The 13,738-nt window shown below is 51.5% G+C and overlaps 2 protein-coding genes across 2 annotated transcripts; both read left to right on the top strand.

Annotated features, from left to right (window-relative positions):
- Positions 1-801: 801 nt before the first annotated feature.
- On the top strand, positions 802-1,923 carry LOC135473650 (uncharacterized). Its single transcript, XM_064753515.1, has one exon. The coding sequence runs from the start codon at positions 802-804 to the stop codon at positions 1,921-1,923; it is 1,122 nt and encodes a 373-aa protein (XP_064609585.1).
- Positions 1,924-5,911: 3,988 nt separating this feature from the next.
- Positions 5,912-7,473, top strand: LOC135473649 (uncharacterized protein F54H12.2-like). Its single transcript, XM_064753514.1, has 2 exons — positions 5,912-7,081; positions 7,285-7,473. The coding sequence occupies exons 1-2, from the start codon at positions 5,912-5,914 to the stop codon at positions 7,471-7,473; spliced, it is 1,359 nt and encodes a 452-aa protein (XP_064609584.1).
- The last annotated feature ends 6,265 nt before the right edge of the window (positions 7,474-13,738 follow it).

Here is a 13,738-nt window from a genome sequence, read left to right as displayed (position 1 = left end):
TAGGGTGATGCACGTTATAAACATTGACCAGTGTCAGGACTTTCATATTGGCGATACAATCATCATCACGAGACATTTCTCACCGTGACACCAAAATAATGGACACTTACAGCATGTATTTATTCGTTCATTCGTTTGTTCACTGTTCGAGTTCGAAAAAATAAATAAAAAAAGTTTTCAGGTTGACGACCCTGGTCTTTGGTGTTGGTTATTGTCTTTACCTGTTGGTGTAGGGATAGTCTATCTATCTATCTATCTATCTATCGTTTTGATTGATGTGGCTAGGGTTCGGTCGGTGACGGCATTAGAATGACGACGGTGTTTTCTTTATGTCTTTTCTAGCCTGGCGAAGCTCCGTACAACACCGCAATGGAAAGACTGGGTCGCTGTCGTCACCGACCTGCGAAGCTACACAAGTGTACTACATAGTATGTTTGCGGATGGTAGGGTGAACGGGGGACGACTGCAGGTGCTGCAAGCGTATACTGAAGACGTCTGTCAGCATGTCGAGGATTCCCGACCTATTCAAGCGTATTACGTAGAGATTGCTCGGCCCACGTTAACAGAGGTCTATCAACGCTCCGTGTTACAGACCTGTACATTGCTGTAAAGAATACTAATAATACTGTTCCCTTACTATGGAATCCATCCCCGGTGTTTTTGTGTTTTCTTTTTATATGGACTGGGTCAGTGTGTCAGTGTGTCAGGCTAGGGCCACTCTATACTATATATAGGCGGTGTGAGGTGGGTTCACTCATTACACACAACAGACACCAAGCAGCAAGGACGACGTGGTGGACTATGCCTCGCACGAAAAAAAAATCAATCACGCCGGGTCGTGGTTCAAACCCGATCGATACCGCTCTCCATGCTTTGTATTACAACCCGGACAGTCCAGCGGCTTACAGCGGGGTTCAACCCCTGCTCAAGGCAGCTCGACAACAGGGACTCAAAGTGAGTCGAACCCACGTGTCGGCTTGGCTGGCTCAGCAGGACACGTACACACTCCACCGACCTGCACGCCGCCATTACCCGCGTAACCGAGTGGTGGTTGGGGGTATGGACAGTCAGTGGCAGGCGGACCTGGTCGACATGACAGCGTTCGCCAAAGAGAATGACAACAACCGTTACCTACTGACCTGCATCGATGTGCTCTCCAAGTATGCCTGGGTGATCCCACTCCGGGCCAAAACCGGGGCTCGTTTGATCGAGGCATTTCAACAGATTTTCAAGACGGGTCGCCGACCGTTGTACCTGCAAACGGACGAGGGGAAAGAGTTTCTGAACAGACCCTTTCAAGCCTTTTTAAAGGACAAAGGGGTGTTTTTCTTTCACACGTTTAACGAAACCAAAGCCTCCGCGGTAGAACGGTTCAACCGCACTTTGAAAGGTCGCATGTACAAATATTTCACCGCTCACAACACTCGGCGCTACCTGGACGCCTTACCGGCGCTGGTTCGCGGTTACAATCAAGCCTACCACCGAAGCATACGACGAGCCCCTATCGACGTCACTCCCCAGAACCAGAAGGAAGTCCGGCAAGTCTTGTACGGTCCATCCACACACAAACGCTCGGTCCACCGGTATCGGGTCGGGGATCTCGTGCGTATCAGTAAAGTGAAAGGGAAATTTGAAAAATCATACCTGCCGAATTGGAGCACGGAAATGTTCCGCATCGTCCGCTCCCATCCTCGACAGCCTGCTGTGTACACACTGGAGGATTTGAACGGGGACCAATTGCTAGGGACGTTTTACGAAACCGAACTCCAACCGGTGACAGCCGCGGTGGATAAGTTTTATCAGGTGGAGAAGATCTTAAAAAGGGAGCGGCGGCGAGGGAAACTGTACTATTGGGTGAAGTGGGTCGGTTATCCACCCAGCTTTAATTCTTGGGTGCCGGCCACGGACGTGAAACGTATTTAAACCCGAGGCTAACGGGGTCGCTACCACTTCCGACTGACCTGCCTTAAGGGATGGATCGGTGTATACAAGGCTTGCGCGAGAATAAAGGGACCGTAGCAGCCGTACTGGGCGTTCTCTTGTACATCGGTGCTTTAGTGGGTGGATTGGCTGCGGAACTCAGCCTACAACTACTCCAAGACCAGTCAACCCTCCAATATCTACGAGGACAATTAAACAAGACGCGTTTCCGCTGGATTGGGACACCTGTACCGCCACCCCATCCACCGTCAATTGCCCGTCGGTTTGACAATACCGAGAACGCCGTCACTGCCACTAGCGCCATTACCCCGAGCTGGGATCGAACTCCCACGTCACAACCCTCCACACCCACCACAACCACACTACACCGACGACACCCACTCTCCTCAAACTCCTCAAACTCCTCAAACTCCTCAAACTCTTCAAACTCCTCACCCCCTTCACCCACCCCTACTCACTCCACCACACCAATACCGGGCATCATTTCCACACCTGTCTATCTACCCCCTAACACAACACAGGTAACACAGGTAACACAGGTAACACAGGCAACACAGGCAAGACAGGCAGCACAGGTAACACAGCCAACACAGGCAACACAGGCAACGCAGGCGACACAGGTACCATCACCTGCCGTCACTCCCCCCACTATCCACCACCCCCACCCGTACGACGATCCAAACCGCCGACGGAGCTAGTTCTACCCATGGACACGCGATGGGAGCATCCCTTTACCTGCATTGTCAGCGGCCCGACGGGATCTGGGAAGTCTGTGTTTGTGAAACGGTTAGTGGAACACGCTCCAGCTCTCATTCATCCGCCCCCACAACGCATCGTCTGGTGTTACGGGGAGTGGCAGCCATTGTACACCACGTTACCTCACGTTCAGTTTGAAGAAGGTGTGCCCAGCCCGTCCAGTTTCGACCCGGGGGAGCGGACGTTAGTCGTCGTGGATGATTTGATGGCTGAAGCCGACGATCGCGTGACAAAACTCTTCACCAAAGGCAGTCACCACCGCAATATCAGCGTGGTGTACATCGTGCAGAATTTGTTTAACAAAACCAAAGACCATCGGACCATCAGTCTGAACGCACACTACTTGGTGCTGTTCAAAAACCCGCGAGATGTATCCCAAATTACCACGATCGCTAAACAAATGGCTCCAGGGCGGACACAGTACGTGCGCGAGGCCTTTGAAGATGCCACGGCTGAACCTCACGGGTATTTGCTGGTGGATTTCAAGCAAACCACACCCGATCACCTGCGACTTCGCACCCACATTTTCCCCGGGGAGATTCAACACGCCTATCTCCCCAAGTCATAACACCAACTTTGAACCTACAATCTATCACATCAGTTTGTTTTGGCTGGCTGGCTGGTGGGTAGGCTGGTGGGTGGGCTGACGTGTCAGCTGACGGACTGGTAAAACAGTGTATTATTGCGGCGAGCGGTGACTAGGTCAGTGTGTCAGTGTGTCAGCATAAAACTTTGAACACACAGTCTATCACCTCAGTTGCTCTCACGACGACGACCCGTGATGAGGTCACACCGTCTCCAACGTTACGGTCCCTTATTAACCCTGCTCGCGCGAGCCACCCCCTCTATTCGTCAGGCTGTGCTGCGGGGTAACGATCCAGGATTACTCCGGTGCTTATGTGAATGTGCTAAGAATGTGTTAAATGGAAACGTCCCACTCTCGCCGGCTCAGAAGGTGAAGTTACAGCGACACAAGACGGGTCTTCGCACTTTGGTGAAGAAAAGTGTTCCCCTGCATAAGAAAGGACGGATTGTTCAACGTGGTGGATTCCTGCCACTGCTACTCGCTCCCCTCCTCGCCAAAGCCATTGTACCAGCCGTTCTCGGGGGTGTTGTCGGCGGTGTCGTTAAGGGAGTCACTAGTAAGGCTATAGCTGGTGGGAGGTAATGCAGCACGCCAAGAAAATGGCCTTGGTCGAGCCACGGCTCTTAGAGACGCTCACACGACCTTCACCTCCAGCCCATCCACCTCCAGCCCATCCCAGCTCCCCATACCCCGTCCCCAGTACGGTGAAAGCCCTCAACACGCTCGATCAAGAGATGGCCTCAATCCTCCACGACAGGACTCTCTCGGACGAGGAGAAAATACAGCGATATCACCACACCCTTCAACGGTACCGAACGTTTCAAGATCAATACCAAATCGGACAGCGACCGAGTTCGATCCCACCTCAGGCCAAATCCACAGCCAGTCGATTTTTGAGCGAGGCGGACAAGGCGATGTTAGACACCCCGACCCAAACCCTCCAGCCTACCACCCCTACCATCCCTACCACCCCTACCACCCCTAGCCCCTCACACGAGCGCTCAATACCCCGGGATCACTACCGGGCTTGGGTGCGGGAAAAAATGAGCACACCCGCCGAGCTGGGGAATCCCCCGACCGAGTTGGGGAATCCCCCGATCGCCAGAACCCCGACCAGCCAACATAAAAAAAAAACCAGGCCCTCCACTACCACCTCTAATTCCACACACACACCACACACCACACACACCACACACACCACACCAAAGCGACCCAAGAAGACGCGACGAGGCCAGCGACCTGAACTCCGGCCCGCTTCATCTATCATACGCCCGCTCAGGTGGAGTCCCTATTAATTAAATACAGGCACCAGAGGACAAAACGATCAGTCCACCTGAGGGAGATCATCTCACCCACACCATGTTTTACGTGACGCTACCCAGTAACAGCTCGCTGGACTACTTCCCCAACAATACCTTGACGCGTTTCACCACCCAATTACCCCGCCCCATCCATTTGACAGGTGACTGGGAATGTGGGCTGGTCGAAATACAGTATCCCCGGACCTGGTTTAACGTGCGGTCAGGTGAAGTGTGGTATACCATAGACTCCCCAAAAGACTCGCACCACGGTACGCATAAGCTCATATTACCAGCCGGCTACTACCCGACACCCAAAGACCTGGCCTGGGGGTTGACCAAATTGTTAAGCGAGACAGAGATCCGCGATCTCCAGGAGCACGCCGGGGACTTAACGTTTGAGTTCGACGATATGCAGCGGAAATACAGCGTGCGGTTTGAGAAACCACTGGGGCTTGGTTTCAGCCCACGGCTAATGCAACTCATGAATTTACCCTACGGATGGCTCATGGGACCGGCGGACCTCATGTATGTTGGTGCCGAGGATTTAACGATCAGCACCCCCACGCTGTACGTGTACACAGACATTATCGAACCGCGTGTGGTGGGGGACACGTTGGCCCCGCTGTTGCGGACGGTTACCACGGAAGGGCAGTATGGGGAGCACGTCTCCAAGACTTTCCAACACGTGGAATACATCCCCGTGCAGTCCAAACATTTCTCGACGGTGGACATTGATATTAGGGACGACACGGGTCGATCCGTCGCATTTGAACGCGGTAAAGTGGTGGTGACACTTCACTTTCGACAGCGGCGTGCTTTACCCTTGCAATAATGGCATCACAGCAGGCTTACATCGACTATTACACCAAACAAGCCGGCGGAGGTGGGTTACCTGTGTTTCGGGGTGTGGCTGTCCAGCGCGGTCACGGTTTGCTGGGCGGTCTCAGCAAACTCCTCCCGCAACCCTTGTTAACCTCGCCGGCTGTGAAAGCACTGGGCAAAACGGCGTTACGAACAGGACTGCAAGTCGTGGGGGACGTGCTGAGTGGGGGCGTGTCACCACAACAGGCTTTGAAACGACGCGGTTTGGCGACTGGAAAACAGCTGCTGGTCAAAGCTAGTCGCTACGCCCGACAGCGGTTACTGGGTGAGCCTATAAAACGGAAGACACCGCGCGTCACGCCCACTCGTCACCGACACGTGGGACTTAAAAGACGTGCCGTCAAGCCCAGAAGAAGACACATCAAAGCTCGAGCCACATCGAATGCCCTGAATCCACCGGATATTTTCAGCTAAACACACACGCGCACGCGCACATACACAAGCCATGGCTCTTCCCCACCCCGAATGCTGCCCGTCCGTCAGCAGTGAGTTTGATTTGTGGACCTTACCCCCGACCGACACCAGCGTTCGAGAAGGCCGCTGGGATGCTTACAGCCCCATCGCCAGCCTGAGTGATGTGGGACCTGTAGAATTTGTCATCACCAACGCTGACGCAGACACTTACTTGGACTTGGCCAACACCATGCTGTACGTGAAGGCAAAAATCCTCAACGGGGACGGGACGGCTGTGGCGGCTGACAAGAAGGTGGCTCCGACTAACCTGTGGATACAATCCATGTGGCGACAGGTCGACGTCTCCCTGAACGATAAACTCATCACGCCGTCCACCAACATGTACCCATACCGGGCTTACTTGGGGACATTGTTGTCTTACGGTAAAGAGGCTAAAAAGAGCCAGCTGTCTGCTGCCTTGTGGTATGCGGACACCCCAGGAAAGTTTGACACGATGAGTGACACCAACGATGGGTTTGTCGATCGGCTGGAGTGCACGGCTGAAAGTCGGTCGGTTGACATGCTGGGTCGCCTGCATTGTGACATGTTCCTGCAACACCGACACCTGCTCAACAACGTCACGGTCCGCATCCGTCTCACCCCGGCTAAGGATTCGTTTGCTTTGATGTCCGATGAAGCCGCTCCCGGCTACAAGACTCGCTTGGAGGAGGTCTTGATCTTTGTGCGCAAAGTGAAAATCACCAGCGGTGTGCAACTGGGGCATTTGAAAGCCTTGGCCAAAGCTCCTGCCAAGTACCCAATCCGCCGCGTGCTGACCAAGTATTTCTCTGTCCCCAGAGGCCACACCCTCATCAATGAACAAAACCTATTTCTGGGCAGCTTACCGACACGTTTAGTGGTGGGGTGTGTGAGCAACAAGGCTTTTGACGGGGACTACACTAAAAACCCGTTTCGTTTCCGACACTACTACACAAACTTCGTCGCCTTGTACGTCGGCGGTCGTCAGATTCCAACCAAGCCCCTGACACCCGACTTTGAGAACGAGAATTTCATCCGCACGTACATGAACCTCTTTACCCACACGGGGAAAGCGTTCCACGACGAGGGAAACAATATCAAGCGCACCACATTCGCCGAAGGCCACACGCTGTTTTGTTTCGACTTGACCCCTAGCCTCCACGATGACCACCAACTGAACCTGGTACAAAAAGGGGATTTGCGCCTGGAGATGCGGTTTGCCAAACCACTGCCGGAAACCATTAACGTGGTGTGCTACGCTGAATTCAGCAATATCATAGAAATAGACCAAAGCCGAAACGTGCTCTGTGACTTCGCCAGTTGAACAGCCCAAAACAACAAACAACAACATGGACACGGTACAATTGCGACGTGTGCTACAAACAGACGCGTTTACCCGGGCTGTGGTGGGGGCAGGAGGTGGGGTCTACCCTCGGGATCATCTCCCCTCACTTCCCCCACCCCCCTCACGACCCTCACGCCCCACCCCTAGGATCCCCTGGACCCCCTGGGCCTGCATCATTAACACAGACACGTGTCTTCGCCCAGGACGACATTGGGTCGCCGTCTTCATAGACCAGTGGTCCAATCCACCCCATCTCCGGGGTGAATACTTTGATTCCTACGGACTCCCACCCCTCTACCCCGATATCACCGCTTGGCTTAACCGGGGAACACATCACTGGACGTGGAACGATCGGCGGCTGCAGAGTCTGGACACGACCGTGTGCGGTCAATATTGTGTGTACTACTTAACCCAGCGAGCTCGAGGCCGTCCCATGGATGCTATTGTACACACGTTGGACACAGCGTGCACGACCTATGATAATGACTTACGGGTGTTCGATTGGGTGGATCGTCAGTTTGGGATCCATCCCTCGTTTTTTTTCCACACCCATGGACTGTAAAACATTCATCAAATAACATTCTTGCTTCCCAGTTCGACGTGTTATGCATTCCACGTTCTTGTTTTTCCTGTTCGACCTGTTACCCCATACAGTATGGAATAAAATTAAAAAAAGAGACTATGAGACTCACATACCGTGGTGGTTTGACTTTTTTCTTTATTATGATGAGGACTACCACAACAGCATGCAGGCCAGCTATAGCACACTGACACACTGACCCACTCACCGCCTGTTACATCGTCATACATTGTTGCGTCATACATTGTTACCAGGCCGTCTGCCGTATACCGGCAAGGCACCGCTCGGCAACAATGTATGACGATGTAGCAGGCACGGCAAGTCGGGTCAGTGTGTCAGGCTATTACGGCTGCCGGCCCGCCGCCCCCCCGCTAGGCGTTTTTAACTTTTTCACGTACGTACCACTGCGAATGATAAAACACATGAAAAAAATTGTACAATTAAAAAAAAAAAAAAAAAAAAAAAAAAAAATGGGAAGACTGTGTCTGGTGTGGGGTTTCTTTTCTTTCTTTTTTTAGTGCTTAGATTGAGAAAGTACTCTTTCGGGAAGAGTTGGTTGGCCCTGAAAAGGGCCGTGGGAAGTATCACAAGAGCACAAGACCACAAGAGCACAGGAGCCGGGTGTGTAGAGTATCCATAGCACCGTTCTACAGATCTAAATAGGTGGTGCTCACCCCGTCGGGGAGCACTTTTCGCTTTCCGTAAAAGTATGTGAATGCGTCTTTGTGTTGGGTATACGAGTACATCGTATTACCCCGCATCCGCATCCCCCGATTCACACCACTCGCGCTTTGGTGATTGCGCAACACAGAGAGGTACACGGCCTTGTCCACACCTCGTGCGCTCACACCTTTGCAGGAGAGTTTGTCTTTGGTGTTGGATGCCCCGCCGTAACAGTAATAAGTCTTGGAACACAAACTGACGATGGCATCACCGGTCCACTCGACTTTGAAAAGCCCCGGTGTGCGCTTATCGTGGTCGTAATGGTCGCGACGGGGTAACCACGCATCCCGCTCGGTCTCGTACACAACTCGCAGCTCGGGTTTGACGAGGGATTCCCAGTCTGGGTCGGACCAAGCCATGTACGCAGAGTCTGTGTCCATCTCACAGTACTGCCAATCCGCCTTGTCGAAAAAACGAGCCATGAAATCGTAATAAAATTCCAGCATGCGGAGTTTGGCATACTGGTAGACCATGCACCCTATTTGCAAGGGGAGATTGTAGCGAATGGTCTTCTTGCTACTCGTCACTTCAAAGGTGGTCTCGTCGATGGGGTCGACGGTTCGACACCGAACACTCGCCAGTAATTTTCGTGTTTTTGCCAGATCACAGATTTTGACATCCACGTGTCGGTCTTGATTGGTGACTGTTTTTCCATAACCTGAATTCCCCAACAGCTTCATCGTCTCTCCGATCAGGGCTTTGGTCGGGTCGACATCTCCCTCCCGTCGAGCTTGGGTGACGGCGTCTGCGAAGGCTTCGAACGCTCGGTCCGGTGTATATTCCATCGCTTGGTAGACGTGCGTGACGACCAATCCCCGACCGAGATACCACTGGAGCAGAGGTGTGGCTAGCAGAATTTGCTTCCCAAACATGCTCCCGATCAGCATACGCCTGGGTGTGGGCATGATGTCATTCACAGCCGCGAACTCTGCCATGGTGGGGCCTATATCAGCCCGACTCACCTCGGTGTTTTTAAAGATGGGTGGGCATTCGGCAAAGTCCGCTTTGAGGTGGTCCGGCACGTGGATGTCACATTCCACAAATCCAAACAACTGACCTTGAATGACAGCCGCCATGAGCTGAGCTTGTGTCTTGGGTTGTCGCTGTGACGGGGGTAAACCGTACTGTTGTAGGAAGTCCCGTAAGGCTGGGTTTGTCGCGCGTTGGCGGTGGAACTCGCACTCCCATATCGTTACCAATGGATAGCCCTGGGAGCGAATGTATGCGTCGTTCGCATCCACCTCCTGCCGTAAGTCCTGGGGGGTTAATCCCCGCCGCTCGTTGTAGCACACCTTCCCCGGGCGAGGGTGATTCAGGTGACAGCCGTGATAGTGGAAATAACACCCGTGGAATTGAAACACAGTAGGCTGCCCGTCGATATAGGCGAACCCGTCTACGGGGAGTTGTCGATCACCGATCCGCTTCTCGGTGTGGTTGAGTCGGTGACGGATCGATACCCCCAGCTGCTGTGCCTTCCAGTCCAGCCATTTTTCAGCCAGACGGGTGGCGGTGCCGGAGGGAACGAACTTCTCTTCCCCGTCCTGACGGCGCCAACGGACGCAGTGACCTGTCGGCATAGGTGAGGCCAGGCAGTACAGGTACAGCGCGTTGGCATCGAATCCCACGATGCGCTGACAAAGCTTTCCGCCCCGTATACGGGTCACACCTCGTTCGTGGTAGCGGTGGAAAATGATACTCGGCCCACCCACGATGTTTTTCTTGAGGCAATCGTGCATGTCTTTGTCTTTCTCACCGACGAGGGTGAACACGGAGCGTAAATCATGGAATAAGTAGCGGAGGGTAAGCCCTGGTATGCTGATGCAGTTTGAAGACATCCACATGCATGGTTCGGTAGAACACCGACATCTTCTCCGCAGCCTCCATGAAGGGAATGACATCTAGGTTATTATACCACCGCAGCAAGTCTTTGACGGTCCGCATGCCGTGCTCTCGCCACACCGTCTGTAAGGTCTTGTACTCCGCGTCCGTGCACGGCTGGTGGGTGAGATCGTTGTCGAAAGCATGCTGCGGTGGCAGTGTGGTTTCCTCCAGCCGGGCCAGGGAGTCTATGTAGCTGTAACAAAATTTCCCTTTGGTCACGTGACAGTCGTAAGCTTTCACCCACTTGTCGTAACTGTAATTCGGGGCCAGGTAATTCCGAATGTCCAGAAATTTCAGCTGTGGTGTGGCGAGGGCCATGTGATTATTGTTCCGCTTAATCACATACTCCAAATCACCGCTCTGGACCAGGTGGGGGTAAAGCTGTTGTTTGATTAAGTTCAGGTCGTAGTTACCCGAGTTAAAGCCGAGGACGGGGAGTTGGTCCATATAGGTCGCGAATCTGTCCCGCACTCGGCGCGTGTAAGACGGTTTCTTCTCGTCGGGATCGATCCGCTCGTCTAAGGCGTCCAGGATGTAAGCATAACGCTCGTGGAGATAGGCGCTACTGATCTCGCTGATGGTGTTGAGGTAAGCCATCATATCCCCGACGAGTGCCTGGGGATCGCCGGTGGAGATGAAACACACGGGCTGGTCGTAATCCGGTACATTAGAGTTGACGCTGACACTCATGGGGATGTGTTGAGCCGTCCATTCCGTCGAGGTAGTCGCCGCATCGTCCACCGGGTTCACCGGAGCCAAGTACGCCTCAAAGTCATAACACGCTCGGTACGGGAAGATGCCGTCGTCACCGTCCTGGAGTTCGATCCCCATGTCCGCCAACGTTTCGAAAATGGTGGGCTGATTGCGGAAGACACCCCCCGGGTACTTTCGTCGAATGGCGTCGGTGCACGTTTGACCGTGCCGTCGTAACTCCCACAGTTTCGGGAAACTCTTCTGGCACACCTGGCAGGTGAAAGATCGAGCATAACGGCCCATGTCTTTGATATAGCTGAAATGCCGCTGGTACAGGTTTAACCGCAGGGTAGGTGTAGAATAACGCTCGGCACTGCGGTGAATGAGTTGTGCTGAGTACGACCTGTCCATGGGGATGAGCTGGTAGACTTGAATGTTCACTTGAAACAGGCTTTCCACCGTGTCCAGCGCACTGAGGGGTACTCCGCGGAAATACCTCGGCTCCATCTCCATTTCCTCCAGATACCTGCGGTAATACACCCCAGCCTGGGCGTCGCAGTTTTTGGGGTCGGCTTGGTCTAGATGAACGGCCAGACACCGAAACAAACACAAATAGTCCCTGTAAGGACCATGAGCTCCACCCACCAACGTGTGTAGCCCCTTGTTTCCTTTCAGGTAAGAGGGTAACGTCACCCCACCTTTACCGATAGGCTGATGCGGTAGTTTGTGGACGAAAAACAGCACGTTGGTGATGAGGTCGACGGTCCATTTCGTATTGGGGCGTTGTTTTTGGGCCCAGGTAAGCGGGTCTTGGGTGAGGAGATGCTGGGTGTGGAATCCTCGCAGGTCAGCCCGACTCGCCACGCGGTACGGTGCGTCGAGTACTCGGGTGTTGTTGGTGCTCGGGTAATAATACCGCACCTGACCCGTCTCTTTGTGGCGGAGGATATATCCAAAACTGTAATTGATAGTGAAAGCAGTCGGTTGGTCTTCGTAAATCTCGTCTACATAGGCTGGGATAGCACCGAGATCACTCAGTCGGTAATTATAGCAGTCTTGAATTGGCTTGTGGCGATGGAAATACGTCCTGATCGATCGCCAATGCCGCTGGTACAACTCCCGTACGTCACTGTCACCGCTCGGCAAGACAGCCTCGTGAGGCTGTACCGGGTCGGGCTCGAACTGGCTCGTTGGACTTTTTTTCTTTTGTTTTTTCTTTTCTTCTCCCAGCGAGGCATCCCCCGCTAAACTCACTTGAGCTTGACTCGTGCTGGGTTTGTTGTCGTCGGTGATGGTGGTGGTGGTAGATGAAACAGGTCTCTGTAACATACAAGGGTGTAGACGTTATAACCAAACCCTAGACATACTCTATATACATACTATTGTACATATGTGCATATGTACATATGTTCCGCTAAAAAATTTTATAATACATATAATACATAGGAGCCATTCCGATAGATATTAACCCTGGCATGACACACTGACACACTGACACACTGACCCATACTATTGGGGGTCGTCTCAAGGATGGTAAATGAGTGCCCGATTTAAATAACAACAAACCATAATTAATTTCCATGGGATATTGTAAATTAAGTGAAATAAAGTCATACAATGTGTTTAAATGAATTGTGACATGAGTTTGCTTTACACAAATATGAACTAAATAAAATAAATCTATATATATATATATAGATATATATACTGATACAATTGTTAACTCTGCAAAACCCCTATACAGTTTTGGAACAAAAAATAAAGAAAATGACTATATATTACTCTTTCCAGACACGTATTGTCGTTTGACATTTAGAGTTATGCCCCTTATTTCCAGTATTCCAACAAAAGTAGTCGCCCCTGCTAAGCGTATTCCATCAGGAGTTATCCCCCTTGTTTACATACATTTGACACTGCACACATTCATGGATTTCTACTACGAAATACATAAGGAAATATCCTCTAAGCTACTCAAGCTTTCTATCCGGCTTTACTGGAGTTACAAACTATTAAAAGACACAACTATCCTTAAATATATTGAACTAAAACTACTGTTCAATAAGAAATCTAGCGAATACGAAGCGTAATATTACGTAATATTAATTAATTGGAAACAACAACAACGTCTGAAGGTGACCGATAGACAACTACTTTATGTGGTAATCTACTAATTAAAATGAAGCGTCAATCCGCTGAAAAAATTTATTTTAATACATAATACATAGGAACCATTCCGATAGATAGCAGCCCTAGCATGACACACTGACACACTGACCCAGTCCCTTTTTTTTTTTAATACATAAAACATAGGAACCACCCAGATAGGTATTCCCGTTCACCATTGTTCAGGAAACATATCGTTGTCAGCTGTGCTTTGTTTTGACACGTGGATTTTGTTTGGACACGTGTTTTTTTGTTTTGATCGGCTGCATAGTAATTTTCAGCAATGAAATGCAGCATGTCTTATTGCATATGATCCAGTAAAGAAGTTTTTTTTTATACTTTTTTTCATATACTGTTACAAACATGTAACATGAGATAGCTCTTACTGTCTTAAATTAACTTTCAAGAAGCAAATTACTCCCCCTAATTTATCCCCAGCCTGAAACAAACAAATC

Source organism: Liolophura sinensis, chromosome 8 (assembly GCF_032854445.1).
Source record: "Liolophura sinensis isolate JHLJ2023 chromosome 8, CUHK_Ljap_v2, whole genome shotgun sequence".
In the NCBI taxonomy this organism is placed as follows: Eukaryota; Metazoa; Mollusca; class Polyplacophora; order Chitonida; family Chitonidae; genus Liolophura; species Liolophura sinensis.
The sequence above is the reverse complement of the archived record's forward strand: the minus strand, read 5'-3'. Positions and strand labels throughout refer to the sequence as shown.